The sequence below is a fragment of the Schistocerca americana genome, chromosome 1, assembly GCF_021461395.2.
Source record: "Schistocerca americana isolate TAMUIC-IGC-003095 chromosome 1, iqSchAmer2.1, whole genome shotgun sequence".
Lineage (NCBI taxonomy): Eukaryota > Metazoa > Arthropoda > Insecta > Orthoptera > Acrididae > Schistocerca > Schistocerca americana.
In genome coordinates, this window is record NC_060119.1 from 60,782,271 (window position 1) to 60,808,400 (window position 26,130).

A 26,130-nucleotide genomic window follows, 5' to 3' on the forward strand; every position below is an offset into this window, starting at 1 on the left:
CAGTATGCACTGATCTTTGTAAATGATAAACATTGTGAATGATTTCCCGATGTTTTGGACAGTGAATTTTTTAATATAGAATCTTCCTGTTTGTCTGCATCCATCCACGATAAAATGTAAGTTCCACACAAGTAATGTTTTATAAATCCATGCTGATTTATTAATAGAAGCTTGTATCTCTTTAGGAAACTAATTATATTCAAGCTTAGATATGTGCAAAGATCCTGCAGCAGTTAACAATATTGGTATACAATTGTGCTCACAGATGTTTTCCCCTCTTCTTACTTATGGAGTAGTATGTGCATCTTCCCAATAACTCAGGACTTTTCACAATTGGTCCACAATAAATGCAATCAAAGAAAGGGGCCAATGCCACAAAGTATTCTCTGTAAAACCAGAATGAAATTCCATCAGCGCCTGGGGTCTTATTCATTTTCAACTAGCTCAGGTGTTATTCAACATTAGCTATCCTTATTTCTATCCATTCACCTGACAGGTTGTGTGGCAGCCTAAGAATGGTAGCTCTGTACAATGTTCCCTCATCAATGATTCTTTAAATGCAAGATGTGAGACTAATTTTTCTTTTGCTGTCTTCTATTTCTGTATCAGACTAGTCAATGGTGAGTGAATAGAAGCTTCCGACTCATTTAGTGGTTTTAAATACAACCAGAATTTTCTAGGATTCTCAGAAAGGTATTTCACTAACATATGACAGTAGAACTTCCTAACTTTTGTGTTTCAGCGATTGTGTACCCATTTCCGGATTGAGAGCACAAGAATCTCACTTTCCTCAGCATTTGTGCTATTATAAAATCAATGCAAGTCTTTCTTGTCCTTAACCAACTTACTCAGCACATATTTACATGGAGCACAATGCACAACAAGTACATGCTCTGCCCACAATTCCTCGGTGTCTGTTACATATAAATTAAATAATGTCCATTAATTTTCTAAGTAGGATACTAATTAGTGTTATCTGTGCTGACAAGCATCAAAACTCTTCTAAGCTAATTAGATTCATTGACTCTTATAATATGCCCAACAGCGAAAATGTTTCGGCTTCAAAAATAAATTGTTCTTATGTGCTTTCATCTGCTGAATTAAAAAATTTCCATAAAAATTGACTGAACAGCTTGTGCTTTGATGGTGCAATGACGTGTCATTTTTTCCCAATCTACATTTTTGGTTTGGTGGTAATTACATTTTTGGGGTTGCCACACCTGTTAAATCACGAAACACAACATTCTCCAGGTGGTTATAGATTATAAACGATATTACTGTAGCTGTGGCTGTGAGTTTCATATTGTTTGTGTTGTAATTAGTGCAATATCTCTGGTTTTCAAGTGTTCCTGAAGTTTACAATTTTTTGAATCCAAACACAGTGAAAATGTGTAATTTCAGTGAACATGTTTGTTACATTTTCTGTTAAATAACATTTTCGTCACAATAACACAGTCTGATGTGGTGACCATGGTAAGTCAAGGGCTCTGCATACAAGTTACAACTCTTGTTCCACTGTACAATAAAAATGGCTAAGAAACTTTTTTTTAAAAAAATGGCTTTCACTGTGTCTATGATTTGGCAGAAACTTAGAAACCACACAGATAACTCCTATTTTTGTTTGACTCCATGTACAAAGACAAGGTTGTCGATGAAGAAGAGCAGTAGATAGGTTACTAGTTCCTACTCCACCCCAAACTTATGAGCTTCAAGTACATGATGAAGACAATGTGGAAGAAGTAGTTCCCATCGAGCTTTCCACATCCCTTCAGCCCGATTTTGATGAAAAAGGACACAAACCTCACAGATTCAATAAAGCAGTGACCTCATTTGAGACCCTGATTTGTTGAATGAGAAGCAGTGGAATCTTCTCCAATGTGAGGAAGATGTTGTCATAGGGATCCGATACCAACTTTTTTTTCAGTCAAGGGAAACAATCTAGCTGTTGAAACTTCCTGGCAGATTAAAACTGTGTGCCCGACCGAGACTCGAACTCGGGACCTTTGCCTTTCGCGGGCAAGTGCTCTACCATCTGAGCTACCGAAGCACGACTCACGCCCGGTACTCACAGCTTTACTTCTGCCAGTACCTCGTCTCCTACCTTCCAAACTTTACAGAAGCTCTCCTGCGAATCTTGCAGAACTAGCACTCCTGAAAGAAAGGATATAGCGGAGACATGGCTTAGCCACAGCCTGGGGGATGTTTCCAGAATGAGATTTTCACTCTGCAGCGGAGTGTGCGCTGATATGAAACTTCCTGGCAGATTAAAACTGTGTGCCCGACCGAGACTCGAACTCGGGACCTTTGCCTTTCGCGGGCAAGTGCTCTACCATCTGAGCTACCGAAGCACGACTCACGCCCGGTACTCACAGCTTTACTTCTGCCAGTACCTCGTCTCCTACCTTCCAAACTTTACAGAAGCTCTCCTGCGAATCTTGCAGAACTAGCACTCCTGAAAGAAAGGATATAGCGGAGACATGGCTTAGCCACAGCCTGGGGGATGTTTCCAGAATGAGATTTTCACTCTGCAGCGGAGTGTGCGCTGATATGAATCTTCCTGGCAGATTAAAACTGTGTGCCCGACCGAGACTCGAACTCGGGACCTTTGCCTTTCGCGGGCAAGTGCTCTACCATCTGAGCTACCGAAGCACGACTCACGCCCGGTACTCACAGCTTTACTTCTGCCAGTACCTCGTCTCCTACCTTCCAAACTTTACAGAAGCTCTCCTGCGAATCTTGCAGAACTAGCACTCCTGAAAGAAAGGATATAGCGGAGACATGGCTTAGCCACAGCCTGGGGGATGTTTCCAGAATGAGATTTTCACTCTGCAGCGGAGTGTGCGCTGATATGAAACTTCCTGGCAGATTAAAACTGTGTGCCCGACCGAGACTCGAACTCGGGACCTTTGCCTTTCGCGGGCAAGTGCTCTACCATCTGAGCTACCGAAGCACGACTCACGCCCGGTACTCACAGCTTTACTTCTGCCAGTACCTCGTCTCCTACCTTCCAAACTTTACAGAAGCTCTCCTGCGAATCTTGCAGAACTAGCACTCCTGAAAGAAAGGATATAGCGGAGACATGGCTTAGCCACAGCCTGGGGGATGTTTCCAGAATGAGATTTTCACTCTGCAGCGGAGTGTGCGCTGATATGAAACTTCCTGGCAGATTAAAACTGTGTGCCCGACCGAGACTCGAACTCGGGACCTTTGCCTTTCGCGGGCAAGTGCTCTACCATCTGAGCTACCGAAGCACGACTCACGCCCGGTACTCACAGCTTTACTTCTGCCAGTACCTCGTCTCCTACCTTCCAAACTTTACAGAAGCTCTCCTGCGAATCTTGCAGAACTAGCACTCCTGAAAGAAAGGATATAGCGGAGACATGGCTTAGCCACAGCCTGGGGGATGTTTCCAGAATGAGATTTTCACTCTGCAGCGGAGTGTGCGCTGATATGAAACTTCCTGGCAGATTAAAACTGTGTGCCCGACCGAGACTCGAACTCGGGACCTTTGCCTTTCGCGGGCAAGTGCTCTACCATCTGAGCTACCGAAGCACGACTCACGCCCGGTACTCACAGCTTTACTTCTGCCAGTACCTCGTCTCCTACCTTCCAAACTTTACAGAAGCTCTCCTGCGAATCTTGCAGAACTAGCACTCCTGAAAGAAAGGATATAGCGGAGACATGGCTTAGCCACAGCCTGGGGGATGTTTCCAGAATGAGATTTTCACTCTGTAGCGGAGTGTGCGCTGATATGAAACTTCCTGGCAGATTAAAACTGTGTGCCCGACCGAGACTCGAACTCGGGACCTTTGCCTTTCGCGGGCAAGTGCTCTACCATCTGAGCTACCGAAGCACGACTCACGCCCGGTACTCACAGCTTTACTTCTGCCAGTACCTCGTCTCCTACCTTCCAAACTTTACAGAAGCTCTCCTGCGAATCTTGCAGAACTAGCACTCCTGAAAGAAAGGATATAGCGGAGACATGGCTTAGCCACAGCCTGGGGGATGTTTCCAGAATGAGATTTTCACTCTGCAGCGGAGTGTGCGCTGATATGAAACTTCCTGGCAGATTAAAACTGTGTGCCCGACCGAGACTCGAACTCGGGACCTTTGCCTTTCGCGGGCAAGTGCTCTACCATCTGAGCTACCGAAGCACGACTCACGCCCGGTACTCACAGCTTTACTTCTGCCAGTACCTCGTCTCCTACCTTCCAAACTTTACAGAAGCTCTCCTGCGAATCTTGCAGAACTAGCACTCCTGAAAGAAAGGATATAGCGGAGACATGGCTTAGCCACAGCCTGGGGGATGTTTCCAGAATGAGATTTTCACTCTGCAGCGGAGTGTGCGCTGATATGAAACTTCCTGGCAGATTAAAACTGTGTGCCCGACCGAGACTCGAACTCGGGACCTTTGCCTTTCGCGGGCAAGTGCTCTACCATCTGAGCTACCGAAGCACGACTCACGCCCGGTACTCACAGCTTTACTTCTGCCAGTACCCAGGTCCCGAGTTCGAGTCTTGGTCGGGCACACAGTTTTAATCTGCCAGGAAGTTTCATATCAGCGCACACTCCGCTGCAGAGTGAAAATCTCATTCTGGAAACATCCCCCAGGCTGTGGCTAAGCCATGTCTCCGCTATATCCTTTCTTTCAGGAGTGCTAGTTCTGCAAGATTCGCAGGAGAGCTTCTGTAAAGTTTGGAAGGTAGGAGACGAGGTACTGGCAGAAGTAAAGCTGTGAGTACCGGGCGTGAGTCGTGCTTCGGTAGCTCAGATGGTAGAGCACTTGCCCGCAAAAGACAAAGGTCCCGAGTTCGAGTCTCGGTCGGGCACACAGTTTTAATCTGCCAGGAAGTTTCATATCAGCGCACACTCCGCTGCAGAGTGAAAATCTCATTCTGGAAACATCCCCCAGGCTGTGGCTAAGCCATGTCTCCGCTATATCCTTTCTTTCAGGAGTGCTAGTTCTGCAAGATTCGCAGGAGAGCTTCTGTAAAGTTTGGAAGGTAGGAGACGAGGTACTGGCAGAAGTAAAGCTGTGAGTACCGGGCGTGAGTCGTGCTTCGGTAGCTCAGATGGTAGAGCACTTGCCCGCGAAAGGCAAAGGTCCCGAGTTCGAGTCTCGGTCGGGCACACAGTTTTAATCTGCCAGGAAGTTTCATATCAGCGCACACTCCGCTGCAGAGTGAAAATCTCATTCTGGAAACATCCCCCAGGCTGTGGCTAAGCCATGTCTCCGCTATATCCTTTCTTTCAGGAGTGCTAGTTCTGCAAGATTCGCAGGAGAGCTTCTGTAAAGTTTGGAAGGTAGGAGACGAGGTACTGGCAGAAGTAAAGCTGTGAGTACCGGGCGTGAGTCGTGCTTCGGTAGCTCAGATGGTAGAGCACTTGCCCGCGAAAGGCAAAGGTCCCGAGTTCGAGTCTCGGTCGGGCACACAGTTTTAATCTGCCAGGAAGTTTCATATCAGCGCACACTCCGCTACAGAGTGAAAATCTCATTCTGGAATCTAGCTGTTTCCTGCAACATTATGGCTTGATCAAATATTTGAATCTGAATCATGATCCAACTGACTGAAGGCTTTCATAAACTTCTCTAAGCTTAATTTGAAAGCTGTATTACTTCAGGCAGTCTTCTATCGTAATAGAACTCTTAGAATATTACTGTCATTAAAAAATGTGGAACATTGTTAGCATATGCAATTATGAATAAAATGTATTGTTTTCTCTTAATCCATTGGAAGAAGAAGAAGAAGAAGAAGAAGATGTACCACAAAGGAATTATCCACATGGGATGGATTGGTAGCTATAATGTACATGTACCGACAAAAAATTATTACAATTCTGGAAAAAAATCAATGTTTTATTCAAGAGAAAGGGCTTCACAATCTGAGCATGTCAACAGTATGTTGGTCCTCCTCTTGCCCTTATGCAGGCTGTTATTCGGCTTGCCATTGATTGATAGAATTGTTGGATCTCCTCCTGAGGGATACTGTGCCAAATTCTGTCCAACTAACATGTTAAATAGTCAAAATCCCAATATAGTTGGAGGGCTCTGCCCATAATGCCTCAAACATTCTCAAGTGGGGAGAGATTCAACAGCCTTGCAGGCCAAGGTAGAGTTTCGTAAGCATGAAGACAAAACGTAGAAAATCTCGCCTTGTGTGGGTGGGCATTATCTTACTGAAATTTAAGCTCAGGATGGCTTGCCATGAATGGCAACAAAATTGGGCATAGAATATTGTCAATGTACCGCTTTGCTGTAAGGATGCCGCAGATAACAACCAAAGGAGTACCACGAGGAAAAGAAATGGCACTCCAGACCATCATTCCTGACTGTTGGGCTGTATGGCAGGTGACAGAGAGGTTGGCATCCCATTGCTGTCTGGAGCATATTCAGACACATCTTCAACTTGTAATCTCATTGACTGGAGTAGAATTGTCTTAAGTGATGGGTCCCGCTTCAAGCTGAGGCCCGATGGTCAGCGAAGACATGTCTGGAGACACCCTATACAGTAGTGGGATATCAACCTCACTGTTGCCTGTCATACAACCCAACAACCAGAAATGGTGGTCTGGCATGCCATTTCTCTTCAAGGCAGGTGCTGTTTGGTTGTCATCCATGGTATCCTTACAGCACAGTGGAACATCAACGATATTCTATCCTCATTTTGTTGCCCTTCCTGGCTCGAGTCATCTGGATTCTCCCCTCCACCACCAGATTTTCTGATCTGCGCAGACAGGAATTATCTTTACAACACATTCTCCATTTCCAAAATTATCCCTACCTCAACTGATGGAAACTACTGTCCCCACACCATCCACCCAACAGTTTCCACCTCCTTTGTCCCATGACCTCCTCCCTATTCTCGTTGGTCATCCTCTTTGTGTGCCGCCTTCTGGCAATGCACCCATCCATCTTTCCCCTTCCCCACTCCTCCTCTTTTTCATTCCCCATTTCCCTCCCCCAACCCCAACCATCCCCAGCTCCCTGCCCACCAGCCTCCCGACGATGACCCTGTTGGCAGTTTAGTCCCTGCACGTTCTGGTACTCTGCTACTCTGCTATCCCTTCACCTTTTCTGCCCTCCAGATTGCGAGTTCCATTCTATGTGACAGTTGCATTCTGGTCCAAACTGCTGGAGATAATAGTCATGGGTGTATGAGGTGTGCTTGCTTGTGTGAATGAATGTGTGTGTGTGTGTGTGTGTGTGTGTGTGTGTGTTCTCTTTTCTGTTGACGGCTTTGGCTGAAAGCTATTGTGTAAGCATCTTTTCATTGTACCTGTCTTTGACTTAATGTGTCATCTTTATGGTGATTATCGATCTATCTTTTCCTTATACTGATGATATTCTGGCCTGGAGTGTCTATTGTTTGACTAATCCATTTTTTTTATATACATTCTATGTCTCACTAGATATTTCAGAACATTCTGCTTCAGGTTTCATCCAGCACACATAACACACATAAATTTTGGTAGGAATAAATAGAAGATACGGGTGCTGACCTGTCACTCATCGAACAAAAAAGATATGGAGCTCAAGACATGCACATATAAATGGATGATAACTTGCTACACTTTTAGATGAAGTTCTTACACACTCACACACAGGATATATGAACTTCATTCAAATGCTTAACGAGTTATCATCCTTTTCTGTGTGCATGTCTGCTAGTCCATGTATCTTCTACTTGGAGATTATTTATTTTGGCGAATATTTGTATTGGCATGTGTTTATTTATTTGTATCTAATCATGGTTCTTACAATGTTTGATTTCATTGGCAGTTCTGCTATAGTCAAGCCAGCCTGATTTTGATATCCTGTGATCTGCATTAATGCAAATAAGTATAACAACATAGGGTTCAGCAAAACTATAGGTCTAGGCAAGAATGAATGAATGAATGAATGAACAAATAAATTAATTACATAGAAGTCATAAGACTGTTTCAGGTAATGACTTAAGATTTGCTGCATGAATGGAAAAAAAATTAAATGAAATAATGGTATAACAAAATATAAATAGTTACCCAGCCACTTCACTTGCCGTGCTCCAATCACCCCAGGAACAATAACTCTGACAGGAAATCCATGATCTCTTGATAAAGGTTCTCCATTCATTTCATAAGCCAGGAGAACATCATTTCTTGGATCAATGGCTTTTTCAAAAGGTACTGATGCTCCATAGGGCATATTCGAAACATCTGTATCAAGACCTTCAAACTGAAATATTTCTCAGCAATGAAATTCTGTTGAATTCCTACATACAGGAAGAACAGAAAGAAAAAGGAGAAGAGGAACACAGGAAAAAATAGATAGAAGTCATAATATAGATTCAAATCATTTTCATTATATGCAATAAACATGGAGAAATAGTAATTTTCAAATCACAGCAAAGATAAGTAGCATAAAACTAAAACTGAAATATTACTGATTATGAAACATTAATTAAAACTGAACCTTTGGTAGGAACATTTCCTTCTCTTCATTATGGAAAGCCTACCCATGTGCATAATCCCAAGCAGGTATAGTAATGGGTGAGGGCTTGTAAATTTCGTGAGGGAAAAATCCTTATAGTAATTTATGTGTCCAATTTATCACATTGTGGATCTGGAAATTCCTTTCAGAGTAAAACCGTGTGCCAGACCAGGACAAGAACTCAAAACCTGGCATTTTGTGTGCAATGCTCTTACCAACCAAACTACTGAAGCACAACTCTCAAACTACACTCACAGCTTCGCTTCTGCTAGTACTTCTCTCCTACATTCCACACGTCACAGAAGCTCCACAGTTGCACCCAGATAGCTCAATAAGTAAGAGCATTTCTGGGTTTGAGTCCAGGTCTGGCACACAGTTTTAATTAGCCAGGAATCTTTAAAACAGTACATACACAGCTGCAGAGTGGAAAAGCATGGCAAAGGATACTTCCATTGCATGTTATACTACACTTTTTCCCCATTCCTTTCATGTATAGAGCCTGAGAACAATGGCTGCTTAATATCTTCACAGTTGCTGCTGCATCCCTATCAAAAAACCTCTATCCAGTCACAGTTTTTAAAATACACAATATTTTTCCTAGCTAGACAAGAAACAAATCATCTGCATTATTCATCCAATTAAACCAGCAATACCCTGCACTATTCATCTCGTTACATCAATAAAGCTGTCACCACTAAGAACCGGCTTATCATTGCACAAGCCTGGAAAAATTCAACCACTTCCTTCAACAAAGCTTTGACCATCCACATATGCCTGAGATAGGGGATATCCTGTACAAAATCCTTCCTCATCCACTAACAAGGGGTGGCCACGACGTTTGGAATGCAGATTTACTGTAAACTTTGTACACTAGTAGTACTCCATGAGGACAACAAAATGTGTAAGCAGTAGCACGTACTTCTCAAGCGTCATTGAGAAAATTGCAAGATAATTTCGGTCATCAAATATATACCTGTGCATGGCCATTTTTACCATGAAGCAGCGGCAGCTGAGAGGTTAGCGTTCAAGACCCGTAATCACTGGATCGATGGATCGAGTTCCATTCATCAGTTTTTTTATTTCTAACACAGTCATTTTCTTTACTATTTATATTACAGTTGATATAATGGGAAAATATGTGTAATCGAAGGAACTTTTATTAAATTTACAATGTTATTTGGCAGACTACAAATTTTTATTATCACAAATAATATAATATTCATAACTATCGACTCGTAAATGGCCAAACACATATAGTGATACTGAAAATGTATGCTTGGCCATGATTTGAGGAATCCCTTATACCTGGAAGGAGCCCAAAACGACTTGTTACCTTCAAGTTTTGACCGGCACAGACGGCTTTAGAAAGATGTACAATTAATCGTCACTTTCGACATTACAAGTACAAGTTGCACGATGGTATTTTTTGTAAAAACATGGGAGACACAAGGTTAAACGGCACCAGCTGCATTGAATAAATGCTACGTTTCTGCAAATGCAAGGTTTTTTGAGGTTTTCCGTGGAAAAACAAACCTCGTAAAAATTTTCAAAAACGTCTCTTTCAGACGATAGTTTGGAAGCAAACAATGCATAACGCAGCACTTCCTTAAATATCGGCACTGATAATTGGCCATGCAGTATCGACTGTATTTTAGTAGCATCTTCATGAGAAGCAATTTCTCATTCTCTTTCAATTAAATATGAACAATTTTGAAGACGCGGACAAGCATTCATTTTGAGTATCAATTTATGTGTTTGGTCATTCACTAGTTATGAATATTATATTATTTGCGATAATAAAAATTTGTAGACTGCCAAATAACATTGTAAATTTAATAAAAGTTCATCTGATTACACGTATTTTTCCCATTATATCAATTGTAATATAAATAGTAAAGAAAATGACTGTGTTAGAAATAAAAAAAAAGAAAAACTGACAAATGGGACTCAATCCATCGACCCAGCATTTACGGGGCTTGAACGCTAACCACTTGGCTGCTGCCGCTTCATGGTAAAAATGGCCATGCACAGGTATATATTTGACGACCAAAATTATCATGCAATTTTCTCAATAACATTTGAGAGGTACGCGCTACTGCTTACACATTTTGTTGTCCTCATGGAGTACTACTAGTGTACAAGGTTTACAGTAAATCCGCATTCCAAATGCCGTGGCCTACCCTTGTAAGTAGTTCTCTGTTGGTCATCCAAGTTGCAAAATATCTTGGTCTATCCCAATGCCACCCCTGCACATGATTCTGCTCCTCATGTGTCTTACTTTGTGACTGACACAAATACCAAACATGCCCCATATGTCCATCCGTCAGCAGTGCTGTCACAAGCATTCCCTGCCCATTCAAATAGGACTATATACGAAAGCAGCCACACCAAACACTGGCTGCACTGCAATTACTACACAGCATGTTAAGTGGGTATGATGACTAACCAGACGTTTACCCTCACGAATGCCCAACACCACACTAGCCAGAAACTCTACCACCCACTTGCTGAAATTTGTACCTATAAACACACACCAATGTGATCTCTCCTTCCAGCACCAGCTCCTCAAAACCACACAACCATAATCCACATCTTCCTACCCCTTTGCTCTCACTATTTCCTATAGCTTCCTTTTCTGTCCCCCTTCTCCCATCCTGACATCACATTACCATTCCTCCTTTCACATTCCTTCTCTCCCACTTGATATGTACCTGCCTAGCCAGAGCTGATCCCTTTTTCTCCTTGCACTCCAGCTTTCTGCTCTTTGCATTCATTCTATTTGTGATCCTCTCAAATCAACATGCTGAAATGCCATCAGTGATGGTAGTTGTAGCAATTTTCAGTCTGAAGACTGATCTGACGCAGCCCTCCGTGACAGTGTATCCTGTGCAAGTTCCTCTATTTCCGCATAGCTATCGCAAAATATTTCAAAGCTTTAGTTTCCCTCTACAACTTTTAGCCTCCACACTTCCCTAGATAACTAACTTGACACTTCTTGATACCTCTCTCTGTCAAGTCGTGCCATAAAGCTCTTTCCTCCATATTTCAATACAATACCTCTTCACTAGTTATCGAGTTGACACATCTAATCTTCAGTATTCTTCCATAACACCACATTTCCAAAGCTTTTTGTCTCCTCTTCTTTTCACTGCTTATCATCCTCATTTCACTTCCACTCATTTAAATTTTCTACGGTTTTTACAATTTTGAAACAAATGAACCATCCATATATGACAACAACATACAACATGCAGCAGAACAAAACTTGCACAGACATACTGTAACTGTTCAATGGAGAGTTTTACCTATTCTTGAAGATTTCTGTTTCAGTTGTTATGCTTTTAGTTTTTAATATGAAAAGGACATGGTATTCACTGCCATCATAGTAGGGTGAATACTTATACACTTGTTCAAGGCCACAATGAAACCTTATGGATGCTAAATGTGTGGTTAACAATGAATCTGTCTACTCTTGTAGATAATAATATTGATTCTGCAATGGAAAACACCAACATAATTGAGTGAAAGAGGTTAGGAGCCCACCAACTCAGGTACGACAGCACTTCCTTCAGATTGGCTGGTCACACTATCTAGAGGCCAGAATACTCCTATAACCAGTGGCAAGTGGTTCTACAGTTATACCGTTCATTGAGTGAAGACAGTGCACATCATCCTTGTGACAAGCTATTGAACTCTTGCTGCTTGCTACTTGACTGGACAGAGGATTGCTATCAGATTATTTATTTCCATGCAGATAATGACTTTCTGAGGCCTTACAGGCCTTCTGGTATCTTTCTTCCACCATCTAGTTTGCTCACTCATGCCAACAGAGCTTGTTCAGATTTTTGTGAACTGTAACTTGTTCTGTGGTTGTTCCATTGGTTACTGAGAGTTCTGCATGTTGGTACATGAGAACCGAACAAGCATATACAAAACGGGCAAGGAGGATTCTGGTCATAGTTCAAGGGCACAGGACTTGAACCCAGACCACAGTCAGTAAGGCAAACATGGCCCCAGAGTTTCTTAAACTTTGGCAGCAACAATTAATTCTGCAACAGCAACAACTTCAACAGGAATAGGATTGCTTGGAACAGTGGATGGACTCACATGCCCAGCTAATGCAGCAACTCTTGCTTCAAGCAGCAAAGTTGGTACACCAGCTGCAGCCATTTCCACCTTTCCAGCCAGACACTTAGGAATGGGGCAGCTATAATAGGTGCCTCTCCATTCCTACAACTTCTGGTGTGGCATTGTAACGTGCATGTTTTCTGTCTACTAATCATAACTTGTTGAATTTGCTTCACAAATGCAGGTCCTTAGTAGACCCAGAAATAAGAATGTTCAGAAATTTGTAAGTTACTGTCTTTATATCATGAACAGAAGTGTCATGTAAACAATATTAGAAATTTTACAATACCATAAACGCATTAATCAGTCATATGCCACATGGGCAGCTGAACTTCAAGGTCTCTCCAGAAAATGCCATTTTAACTGCAATCAATCGTATGCAGAGTCTCTTGTGCGAGATGTTATCATTCCGTTTGCTACAGACTAGGAAACTTTCACAAGCACTACAAATGGACAATCCAGCCCTAAAGGAGGTTCTCACACTTGAAGTTCACAAAGTTTCATGTGAGCTACAGCATTCGTTTGAGGAACAAGACATGTCTTCTACTGACAGCTCATCCCGTTCCCTCAGAAAACTGCAGAACCAGGTCTCACTCTGCTAAACTCCTAGTAATAACAACTCTGTGTTGTCCATTCAAAGACAATGGCACACAAGGTTCAAGGATTCTGAAAGTGACATGAAGAGTATAAGTTTTGTACATCTGAGTGTGAGTAATGCAGATGTGGAACAGATGCAGCAAGCGTTTATCTGGAGTCCAACCAAATCAATTTATCAAGTGTCTCGACAGTTGCAGGTACCACCAAGCACAATGCATAGGATGCTAAACAAGAGACTGGAGCTTCATGCTTACAACGTGCAGCTTCAGCGTGTTGCTTCAACTTGATGACAGACCAAAGTGCAAAGCATTTGCGATTGAGATTCTGTATTGCATTGACAAACTGACCCAACATGAGGATCTGGGGCTCTGAAAACTCCCATTTTATCGTTGAAATTGTACACGACAGTCCAGAGACAAATATGTGGTGTGATCTGCTTCAGGACCATGTGATGCGAATGTTTTTCTTTGCAGAGGTGTCAGTAATACGGATATGTTGGAATAATTTGCATTTTCACAGACTGAATAACTACAAACTGACACCATGCTTTTCAGGATGGTGCCACTTCTCACTGGACTTGAATCATGAGGAAGGCTCTGGACGGCACAGTTCCAGGTGACTTGATTGGCAGGAGAGGGCCCATTTACTGCCCCAACAGGCAGCTTTTGTGAATGTGGGACATACAAGAACTGCAAGCTTGCATCAGAGTTGCAATTCAAACATTAATGAGGACATGTTGTGCTGGAAATGGGAGGAACTGGAATATCACTTGGGTATACTGTAGCTACATATGACTCTCACACTGAACTCTGGTTAATGGCTACTAATGCTTTTGGTGTGGGTGCCTAGGCACCCATAAGAGGGTGTGGGTGTGTGTGTGTGTGGGGGGGGGGGGGCGGGGGGGAGGGGGGGGGTAGAACTTGCCCCTCCCCTTCCTCCTTGAAATCTGGAATACATTGTTTTTATTCACTGCAGAATTCTGCAAAAGTTCCCAGTGATTCTCCAAAGCCTCTCTTTTAGCATTATGTGGATGATCGCAGTAAGATAATACTACAGCAGTTACCACTATCTCTTTAGAAAGTGTGACAACAGACACTCAATTATGGAGCATGGGCTTTATTCATTTGTGACTCATTTTCCCTTCCATAATAATGGGCTTGCTATTGTACTGTGCATCAAACAACAGCAAAAAAATCAGTTTTTGACAATATAATGTAAATGGAGAGATAAAAAATCTACTCACCAAGTGGCAGCAGGAGAACACACAATAAGAAAGGTTTTGCATATGCAAGCTTTTGGAGCCAGAGGCTCCTCCTTCCGGTAGAATGGTGGGAGAGGAAGGAAGAAAGGTGAGGAAAAGGACTGGAGAGGTTTAGGAAATAGGATAGAGTTCAGAAAAGTCACTCACAACCCCAGGTTAGGGAGACTTGCCAAATGGTAAGTCTCCCACATTCATATTGGCCACTGAGTGCTATTGGAGCCTGGCTGCCTGCTACTGCTACATCTACATCTAAAAGACTACACAGTAATTCACAATTGAGGCCTGTCAGAGGGTGTTTCGAGCCACTAGATTGGACTGTAGACCACTCTTTAATTATTTATTGGTTTACTGATACTGACTTTACAAGAATTTGTCAACTTTCTGGTATCATTCTTCCACCATCAAGTTTTCTCACTCATGCAATACCAGCATATTCAGGTTTATGTGAACTGTAACTTGTTTTGTGGTTGTTTAATGAGAGCTGTGCATGTTGGTAGATGGGAACCAAGCAAGCATGTACAAATATACAAATGCTTAACCACCAAGACATCTCTGCCTGAAACTGGTCTCCTCCAATCTGCCAATCCTCCAACACAGCTGGTCAAGTAAGTGACTCTGCAACTGTACAAATGATGGAATGTTGCAGTTTGCACAGTATTATTGTGAAGCACTATTCATGTGCAGTAGTGACGGTATCACCTTAAGCACTGGGTTCTTTGTTTCTTAAGGTGTGCTACCTCAGTTGGCTTTCAGCGAGCTCATTCCATACACAATTCAGCATCACTGTCTCTCAGAACAAAAGTTTCAGGTAGAGTAGTCAGTAATCTGGCATGTTACATTTTGCCTCTAATGCAATTAAGACTCTGTCAGAAGAGAAAGGTGAGGAAGTTCACACTTGTCCTACCACATCACGACTACTTGCAATGGAAGACCCACCAACACCACTGTTTCCCCACAAGCACAGTTATATGTGCAACTATGTCCCAAGTTTCCACTCTAACACCATACTCAGCTTTCCAATCAATTGCTTCATATTTTATCTGTGTATTTGCTGTTTTGATGACTTTTCGTAATGCTTGAAAGTCAGTGTAGTTTATAATAAGTTAAATCAGTATATCGTTCTCAATATGCAGTTACAGGAATTTGGGATGGAAACTTTTTTTTCTGTGAGCGTTATGTGCTATAATCTCTGTATATAAAGGCAATGTCCCGACTGATTGAGTCCTGACTCGTCATTGCCCAGCTATGGATGGAAACTTGAAATTTAGTGAGGGTGTTGATCGTATACTGTAGGCATTGTTTAAGAAGTGATTTTTCGAAATTCCACACACATTACGAGGTGAAATAAGGGATGAAAGGCTTTTGAAAATATGTTGCTCCTAAGGCAATTTTGCAGCTAGACCTACGAAAATTGGTATTTGATTTCTTGGTCAGAAATACATGTTCCAGCATTTTTCGGAATCTTACCTCTATGGGGGTGAAGTAGTGGGTGGAAGGGTTTCTTTTTTTTTTCAATATATTTGACTTCTCAATTAGAAATAAAAAAATACATGTTTCAATGTTTTTGAAAATTCAACATGTAAGGGGGTGAAATAGAACCATACTGACTCACTGACTCATCCTCACCCGTCCCCAATTAATGAGGATAGAAACTTAAACATTTGGTGTGGGTGTGAACCTTATACTGTTGGCATCATTTAAGAAGGTATTGTCCAGAATTCCATTCATAAGGGGGCGAGATAAGGTAAGAAAATTTTTAAAAAAATATTTTTTATGCAAGGATGGATTTTTTAAAATATTCTCTTATGCAAGAAAATCTGAAGCTAAATCTGTGAAAATATGTATTTTGCTTCGCTATTAGGAACAAAAAATTACGTGTTGCGCTGCTTTTGGAAATTCAACCCATAATGGAGTGAAATAGTGGCTGACTAAGAAAATATTTCATTACATTAAAAAAAATTTTAAAGCTACATCAATGAAAATTCCTATTTTACTTCTCAGTTGGGTATAAAGAAATATGTGATACAGAATGAAATTTCCTGTGGAAATATCACCTCAAGATGGTAGGAGGCACGATAAACAAAAATCTTGGACTTTTGGTCAGATGTGCATTTGGAAAAGACCATGCTACTGGGACCTTAATTAGCATGAAAAGTGTAGAATTTTTTGCAATTTTGATTAAAGAAAAAAAACTGTGCAGATCATGTAGTCTATGCAAGTGAAGCAGCAGGAACTAAGCTAGTTACCAATATATTCACCTGTACGTGCTGTGCCTTCGGATGATTGTCTTTATATCCAGCAGCTTTCAGAACATCAGCAAGTTTTGCACCAGACCATACTGCATTACCTATAGCTGCCTGTCCCCATGACAGACCTCTTATTGCTTTCACCTACAAATAAGCAACACAGAGATTAACCAATGTCTACACATCAAAGACATGTAGTAACATTACATTTGAAACACTACTTATTACCTTAGCCATCTCACTTCGTCGATTTCCAGCACACTGCACAGCAGCTGTGACAGTATGTTTCGGAAACTTGGTCTTCAACTCATCAAGTGATAGCACCAAACCTTTAGCATCAAGACCTTCGACCTCTAACTCATAAGTTGACAGGTCAACGTCAGGTACGGGTAAATGATTGCGTACGTAAAACAGATGACTGAAACAAGTTAATGGACTCACTCAAAAGTGATTGCATCACAGTATATAAATAAAGATGTTTGGTATAATGATGATTAGTTACGTGAAACTAGATTTTCATCATGAAAGGAAACAATATTAAATTAACATGATAATGCTAGGAAAGATGTGCATTTATATTTCTGAAATATCAAACTAAACTATTTACATCAAAACAAGTGAGGTACAGCTTGCGTAATATAAGGTGGAACTTGCACAGAAATGCATTTTGTCCTGAATGTTCGTTTTTCTTAGGGGCGGTCGCCACAGTTGCCTGTCACCTGCTGACCTACACACTTTGAATGTTCTTGTTGCTGTCTCTTCACTATACAACATGGAACCACAGTCTTCAAGCACCATGCATGCAGGGAAAGCTCTTCATAATCAGGGATGTGTCATTGTACGCAATGTCATTAAACTTATGTTGGAGAGGCAAACGAGGAAGCAATAATCTCATTAAAAACTGTGCTTCAGAAAGTTACAGGAATTGCCAGCTATTCAAATTGCACAACAAGAAGAGTAAATGAGGGGTAAAACAGATATGCAAGTGCTTTCCAAGGCTTCACTGCTTCCAAAAGATGCAGAAAAAGGAGAGAAACTTTTATTTTTAGGTAATATTACTGAACACTTTGTCACAGGACTGACACTATATTCATGTGACCCCTGTGGTTTATTTTTCATTTTCAATATAGCAGCGAGTGACATTGCTTGTTATGCTACATTATTTACCCTTTTTTTTGTTTTATGAGATTTCCTTCAGACAGTGCGATGTTGGACTTATTTTGCTTTGGTTGATCCTGTTCTTTTTAATGTGGCTATCTGCATTTATTTTTTCAGTAGTCTTGTCAGAAACTACTGACTTTGAAAATCTATATTATTTGTTGAATTACTGATTGTACTAACATAACTGTTAATACTACCATTTTCAGACTTGGTACCTGTAGCTTGTAAGTTATGAGAGACATGCACTTGTGCATAGACTTCAGCTATCGAACTGCTGCTTCTCTATCGCACAGGGCTTGTTCAGGCCAGAGCCCACACTACTACCGGTGTTCTCTCTCCTACGGTGCTATCTGTGTTGATACTGGCTAACTTATTCTATGCGCGCTCTAACAAAGGCTGGACATGAATTTAGCTGGACAATACCTATGCTTGTCAGTACATCCTGCCAATGTCTAGGTCATTCTATGTGGCACACTTGTTTTATTCAGATTGGGTGACAAAGCTAACTCCAAAAAATCTACATCAAAATGGTGAGACAGGGGGTTAAAATTGTGCAATGCGAGGTACTTCTTCCTTTATTGCATACTATCGATAGGTGTCTCTGATTGGCAGCATCACGGGTGGTGGCTGAGCAACAAGCAGTGTTTCCACCACCAGAGGGGACCCAGCATCTCGTGATGGACTATTTAAATGCAGCTGCAGTGGGCAGCAGTAGACTCAGTTAGGGTGCAGTCAGTGACTTGCTATTAATCGACTGCGTGTAGCGAGTGCAGTGACTTCACGGCCAGTGGTACGCTTGGGCGGCAGCTACGTCTAAGACAATAATCAGTGCTAGTCTGAAGAACTAGTTGTCGTTTGGCCAGTGAAAACTGCCCTGTGAGAAACTGCTTCAGACAAGACAGTTGGACATTTATTTGTACTTGGCATATGAGTAATGGCCAGAAACCTGGTATGTGTGTCTATTGTTGACGAAGGCCTTAATGGCCAAAAGCCTTAATTGTGAAAGTTTTTTTGTTGTGCCTATCTGCGACTCCCCCCCATGAACCATCGACCTTGCCGTTGGTGGGGAGGCTTGCGTGCCTCAGCGATACAGATGGCCGTACCGTAGGTGCAACCACAACGGAGGGGTATCTGTTGAGAGGCCAGACAAACATGTGGTTCCTGAAGAGGGGCAGCAGCCTTTTCAGTAGTTGCAGGGGCAACAGTCTGGATGATTGACTGATCTGGCCTTGTAACAATAACCAAAACGGCCTTGCTGTTCTGGTACTGCGAATGGCTGAAAGCAAGGGGAAACTACAGCCGTAAGTTTTCCCGAGGGCATGCAGCTTTACTGTATGGTTAAATGATGATGGTGTCCTCTTGGGTAAAATATTCCGGAGGTAAAATAGTCCCCCATTCAGATCTCCGGGCGGGGACTACTCAAGAGGACGTCGTTATCAGGAGAAAGAAAACTGGCATTCTACGGATCGGAGCGTGGAATGTCAGGTCCCTTAATAGGGCAGGTAGATTAGAAAATTTAAAAAGGGAAATGGATAGGTTAAAGTTAGATATAGTGGGAATTAGTGAAGTTCGGTGGCAGGAGGAACAAGACTTTTGGTCAGGTGATTACAGGATTATAAATACAAAATCAAATAGGGGTAATGCAGGGGTAGGTTTAATAATGAATAAAAAAATAGGAGTGCGGGTTAGCTACTACAAACAGCATAGTGAACGCATTATTGTGGCCAAGATAGACACAAAGCCCATGCCTACTACAGTAGTACAAGTTTATATGCCAACTAGCTCTGCAGATGATGAAGAAATAGATGAAATGTATGATGAGATAAAAGAAATTATTCAGGTAGTGAAGGGAGGCGAAAATTTAATAGTCATGGGTGACTGGAATTCGTCAGTAGGAAAAGGGAGAGAAGGAAACATAGTAGGTGAATATGGATTGGGGGGAAGAAATGAAAGAGGAAGCCACCTTGTAGAATTTTGCACAGAGCATAACTTAATCATAGCTAACACTTGGTTCAAGAATCATAAAAGAAGGTTGTATACCTGGAAGAATCCTGGAGATACTAAAAGGTATCAGATAGATTATATAATGGTAAGACAGAGATTTAGGAACCAGGTTTTAAAGTGTAAGACATTTCCAGGGGCAGATGTGGATTCTGACCACAATCTATTGGTTATGAACTGCAGATTGAAACTGAAGAAACTGCAAAAAGGTGGGAATTTAAGGAGTTGGGACCTGGATAAACTGAAAGAACCAGAGGTTGTAGAGGGTTTCAGGGAGAGCATAAGGGAACAATTGACAGGAATGGGGGAAAGAAATACAGTAGAAGAAGAATGGGCAGCTCTGAGAGACGAAGTAGTGAAGGCAGCAGACGATCAAGTAGGTAAAAAGACGAGGGCTAATAGAAATCCTTGGATAACTGAAGAGATATTGAATTTAATTGATGAAAGGTGAAAATATAAAAATGCAGTAAATGAGGCAGGCAAAGAGAAATACAAACGTCTCAAAAATGAGATCGACAGGAAGTGCAAAATGGCTAAGCAGGGATGGCTAGAGGACAAATGTAAGGATGTAGAGGCTTGTCTCACTAGGGGTAAGATAGATACTGCCTACAGGAAAATTAAAGAGACCTTTGGAGAGAAGAGAACCAGTTGTATGAATATCAAGAGCTCAGATGGAAACCTAATTCTAAGCAAAGAAGGGAAGGCAGAAAGGTGGAAGGAGTATATAGAGGGTTTATACAAGGGCGATGTACTTGAGGACAATATTATGCAAATGGAAGAGGATGTAGATGAAGACGAAATGGGAGATAAGATACTGCGTGAAGAGTTTGACAGAGCACTGAAAGACCTGAGCCGAAACAAGGCCCCGGGAGTAGACAACATTCCATTAGAACTACTGATGGCCTTGGGAGAGCCATTCATGACAAAACTCTACCATCTGGTGAGGAAGATGTATGAGACAGGCGAAATACCCTGAGACTTCAAGAAGAATATAATAATTCCAATCCCTAAGAAAGCAGGTGTTGACAGATGTGAAAATTACCGAACTATCAGTTTAATAAGTCACAACTGCAAAACACTAACGCGAATTCTTTACAGACAAATGGAAAAACTGGTAGAAGCGGACCTCGGGGAAGCTCAGTTTGGATTCCGTAGAAATGTTGGAACACGTGAGGCAATACTAACCTTAAGACTTATCTTAGAAGAAAGATTAAGAAAAGGCAAACCTACATTTCTAGCATTTGTAGACTTAGAGAAAGCTTTCGACAATGTTAACTGGAATACTCTCTTTCAAATTCTGAAGGTGGAAGGGGTAAAATACAGGGAGCGAAAGGCTATTTACAATTTGTACAGAAACTAGATGGCAGTTATAAGAGTCAAGGGGCATGAAAGGGAAGCAGTGGTTGGGAAAGGAGTGAGACAGGGTTGTAGCCTCTCCCCGATGTTATTCAATCTGTATATTGAGCAAGCAGTAAAGGAAACAAAAGAAAAATTCGGAGTAGGTATTAAAATTAATGGAGAAGAAGTAAAATCTTTGAGGTTCGCCGATGACATTGTAATTCTGTCAGAGTCAGCAAAGGACTTGGAAGAGCAGTTGAACGGAATGGACAGTGTCTTGAAAGGAGGATATAAGATGAACATCAACAAAAGCAAAACGAGGATAATGGAATGTAGTCAAATTAAATCAGGTGATGCTGAGGGAATTAGATTAGGAAATGAGACACTTAAAGTAGTAAAGGAGTTTTACTATTTAGGGAGTAAAATAACTGATGATGGTCGAAGTAGAGAGGATATAAAATGTAGACTGGCAATGGCAAGGAAATCGTTTCTGAAGAAGAGAAATTTGTTAATATCGAGTAAAGATTTAAGCGTCAGGAAGTCGTTTCTGAAAGTATTTGTATGGAGTGTAGCCATGTATGGAAGTGAAACATGGACGATAACTAGTTTGGACAAGAAGAGAATAGAAGCTTTCGAAATGTGGTGCTACAGAAGAATGCTGAAAATAAGGTGGGTAGATCACGTAACTAATGAGGAGGTATTGAATAGAATTTGGGGAGAAGAGAAGTTTGTGGCACAACTTGACTAGAAGAAGGGATCGGTTGGTAGGACATGTTTTGAGGCATCAAGGGATCACAAATTTAGCATTGGAGGGCGCCATGGAGGGTAAAAATCGTAGAGGGAGACCAAGAGATGAATACACTAAGCAGATTCAGAAGGATGTAGGTTGCAGTAGGTACTGGGAGATGAAGGAGCTTGCACAGGATAGAGTAGCATGGAGAGCTGCATCAAACCAGTCTCAGGACTGAAGACCACAACAACAACAACAACAAACATCTGCGACTCAGCATCTCCACTATATGATGAGTAGCAACTTTGCTTCTCATAACATTGTTACATTCAAATCATGTTAATATTGTGTGGAAAATAATTCTATTTTCTAAAGTTTGTGCTCACACTGCCATTTTTTCCTTGCACATCGCAATGAATATCAAAATGAAGAACATATCTTTCTTGAAAGCAGTATTCTAGGTGTATAAAAGGGCTTAATTGTTACCACAGGATGCAGGCACATGCTACATTAGCTTTGAAATACTACCTCAACACCATATGGTATGCAGCTTTGTGCATCAATTTTTTCAACAATCTGTCTTAATAAGAGGAAGTGGGTTGGACAATCTCTAAAAACATTATTAACAACGTAACAGAGTTTGCATGGTTGTGTGTGTGAATGTGTGTTCACTTACCAGAAAATGAGCAAGTGCTTGAAAACTAGTACTAACTGTTTTCTATTATGCGTTTCTATATACCACACACCAATCCTCTACAGATAAGTCACTGCCTTCCCTTATTTTATGTACATTTCAATCTAGGAATTTCCATTATTGTTAATTATGGCATATAAATTTTATTTTAAGTAGTCATAATTGGAAATATATGTTGCTGAAGGCAAGGGCAATGATGTTACTGATAGGAAGTCATATTTTTGTGACTATTTTGTACGACATTTACACTAATATCTACTGAAACAAGTAGTAACTGCCAGAAAAACTATTGTTTCACAATATTCTTCTTTTCTAACACCTCTCCATTAAAGCTGTCCTCCACGGGTGACTATAATATAATACCGACAGTAAAATTCCAGTAAAATACATTATTAATATAAGCATTCTGTACATAACATGGGCAACATTTGTTCTGTTATGTCCTCACCCAGAGTTATGACTGAAACTAGTAATTCAAGAATGTATAATAAAATTGCCAACAAGAATATCTAAAACATTGTATCAATATAGTTCACCTACAATAAAAGCTGTTGTATTCTGTTATTAGGATTTTACTGTCATATACAGGGTGGGGCAGAGGAAACACATGTTTTTTGAACCACTAGTATGTGGCAATGAGAGGGGGTATTGACCTCGAATGAATTTTGGCAGACTGCCCACACAATGCAGTTTCAGTCGCTATGGAGCGTTGGAGCATAGAGCATCATGTGTGCGTCGTCGAACAGTACTTTGAAAACAATGGTTCCGTAGTCGCAGTGCAATGTCTTTTCTGTCACAATTTTAGAGTTGGACATCGAGGTGCAGTGCCTGATCAAAATACTGTACTCATATGGGTTGCAGCATTTAGAAGTGTTTATTTTATTTATTTATTTATTTATTTATTTATTTACTTGTCATTAGCCAACATTTGTTGAAATAGACAGTTTTGACATTACATTTGATAGTGAATCAAAATTGGGAAACTATGTACATTCAGATTAAATTACATGAGGATAAAGAGTTATTCTCTACATTATAATTCCTTAACATCATAGTTACTCTCTACTACATTCCAATTCCTTAACATCATAGTTACTCTCTACTACATTCCAATTCCTTAACATCATAGTTACTCTCTATTACATTCCAATTCCTTTACATCATAGATACACTTATCAGCTGACAAGTTGTGCTGCTGTTCTTGAAGGCATCATGCAGTAGCCACCAGAAAGATCACAGGAGGCGCACATCGGCACGGCGCGTCACGGACGGTAGTTGCCGCAAGTAGAGTCCCGTCCACCAGAGGACATGCGAGAATTCGGATGCGACCTCTGCCGGCGTAACAACAACAACAACAACAACAACAACTCAGGCAGCACGGGCCGTGCCCAGTCAGTTATCATCAGGCATGCCTAGGACAAGTTGTTTTCTGCTAACTAATGTTTTTAGTTTCCTTAACAAAAAGACTACTCTAGATAGTCTGGTACATAACAGTTCCGTGTGGGTGTTCCATGTTAATTTCGGGTCCAGGTGGATTCCTAGAAGTCTTACAAAGTCAGACTCATTTAATTTTTCCTGTAGATTGTGCAAGAAGAAATACATAGTTTCAGTCTTGCTACTGTTGGGTATCAGCTTGTTACTGTGGAGCCATATGGCAGACTTTTCAAGCATTACTTTTGTTTTTTTCTTCACTTCCTCCAATTTGTTATCTGAGGTAATCAGGGTTGTGTCGTCAGCATATATTATTGACTTATGAAGCATGAAAGTAGGCAAGTCATTCATGTATACCAGGAAGAGAAAAGGTCCAAGCACTGAGCCTTGTGGCATGCCTCTTACAACTGGTAGGGCATTTGATTGCTGGCTATTTACTATAACTACCTGACTTCTGTTTGTCAGGTATGATCTGATTACTGCCAGTTCGTTATTTTTGACAACATAGCACTCTAGTTTATTTATTAGTATTTCATGGGATACAGTATCAAATGCTTTACTCAGATCTAGGAGTACAGCCCAAGTGATGGAATTGTTCTCGAAGCCATCAAGTATGTCTGTCACAAGAGTTTCTACTGCATTTATTGTAGACAATCCTGGCCTAAAACCAAAGAGCGAGGAGGAAAAAAGATTTTGTTCAGCAAAGTAGTTGCAAAGTTGTGTTTTAATACAGCATTCTGTTATCTTGGATAATATAGGTATGAGGGATATTGGATGGTAACTTTCAGGTTTGTTTTTTTCTCCTTTTTTGTAGATTGGGATAACAATAGTAGCCTTCAGGGCCTCAGGAAATATTCCAGCTGTAAAAGTACTATTGATCAGTAAAGTAAAGGGGCACCAATAATGTCAATTATTTGTTTCAAGATGGTGCTGGAGATGCCATAGAGATCTTCACTATATGAGCCACGTAGGTTTGTGGCGACTTTGTATACAGTCTGGCGGGTCACCTGTTTCCATGTAAAGGATAAATTATTTAGGTCAGGAATGTTGTAGGTAAAACTTTCAGAAGTTGCATCATCTGGTGCAGAGGTAGCAGTAGCTTCGAACTTAGTACTGTTAACAAAAAATTCATTTAATTTTTCTGGCACTATTGGAATTTCTTGTCTGTTTTTATGCTTCCCTACTATTTTGTTTATCACCTGCCAGGCTGCTTTGCATCTGTTGCTGGAGTTTTCAATGAAAGCATCATTGTCTCTCTGCTTTGCTGTCTGTATTTCAGTCCTATAATTCTTCCTGGCTTCTTTATACCTCTACTTCGATTCTAGGTTACCAGTTTTAGCCATTTTAAGTAGAGCAATAAGTGTGTTTCTCAGGTCATGCAGTTCAGGAGTAAACCAGCTGTGCTTCTTTTTTCTATTTCGTGCACCATCTATTTTCATCTTTTTGATTATTTGTGGGCAACAGTTTTGAACTAAGCTCGTTAGTATGTTCATGAATACGTTAAAAGCATTATCGTTGTTATTACAATTATATACTCTGTCGCATTCAAGTTCTGATAATTTTTGCCTTAACTTTGTAATGTTGTCAGGATATAATAATCTGATCCTCTTAATGTGTTCAGGTTGCTGAGTAGGATAGTTTTCACAGTTGACCATTAGCCATAGGCTGTCATGGTCGGATAATACTGGATTTATCACTCCATACTGACACTCATCTTTTGTCAAATTGGAGATTATGTTATCTAGGCAGGCATCTAATCTGGTTGGTTTGTTATTCATACAGTACAAGTTGTTAGACCTTAACATGTTTTGAAAGTTGGTGACAGTTGGTGTTTTTAGTCGTATGTCTATATTAATGTCACCAATGTATGCTATCTTGTGGTGTCTGTATTTTACCAGCAGGTACTTATTTAAAGTCTTCATTTGGTCAACAAACTGATGAATATCAGAGCTAGGAGTGCGATGAATAGAGATGATCACTAATTTAAGTTTGGGAAGCAATAATGCAGCAATTTCAAAAAGTTGCTCTTTGCAAAAATGATCGACTTTTTGTGCTACATATTCAATGTTAGAG

The 26,130-nt window shown here is 41.0% G+C and overlaps 1 protein-coding gene across 1 annotated transcript in view; it reads right to left on the reverse strand.

The window, feature by feature from the left end:
- Window positions 1-26,130, reverse strand: part of LOC124547979 (sulfite oxidase-like) — a 126,874-nt gene that overhangs the window by 15,651 nt on the left and 85,093 nt on the right. The window contains exons 5-7 of the mRNA XM_047125146.1: window positions 16,931-17,120; window positions 16,715-16,846; window positions 8,023-8,215 (exon numbers count right to left, since the gene is read on the reverse strand). Coding sequence (XP_046981102.1) covers window positions 8,023-8,215; window positions 16,715-16,846; window positions 16,931-17,120 — 515 coding nt within the window. The remainder of the gene's footprint in view (window positions 1-8,022; window positions 8,216-16,714; window positions 16,847-16,930; window positions 17,121-26,130) is intronic.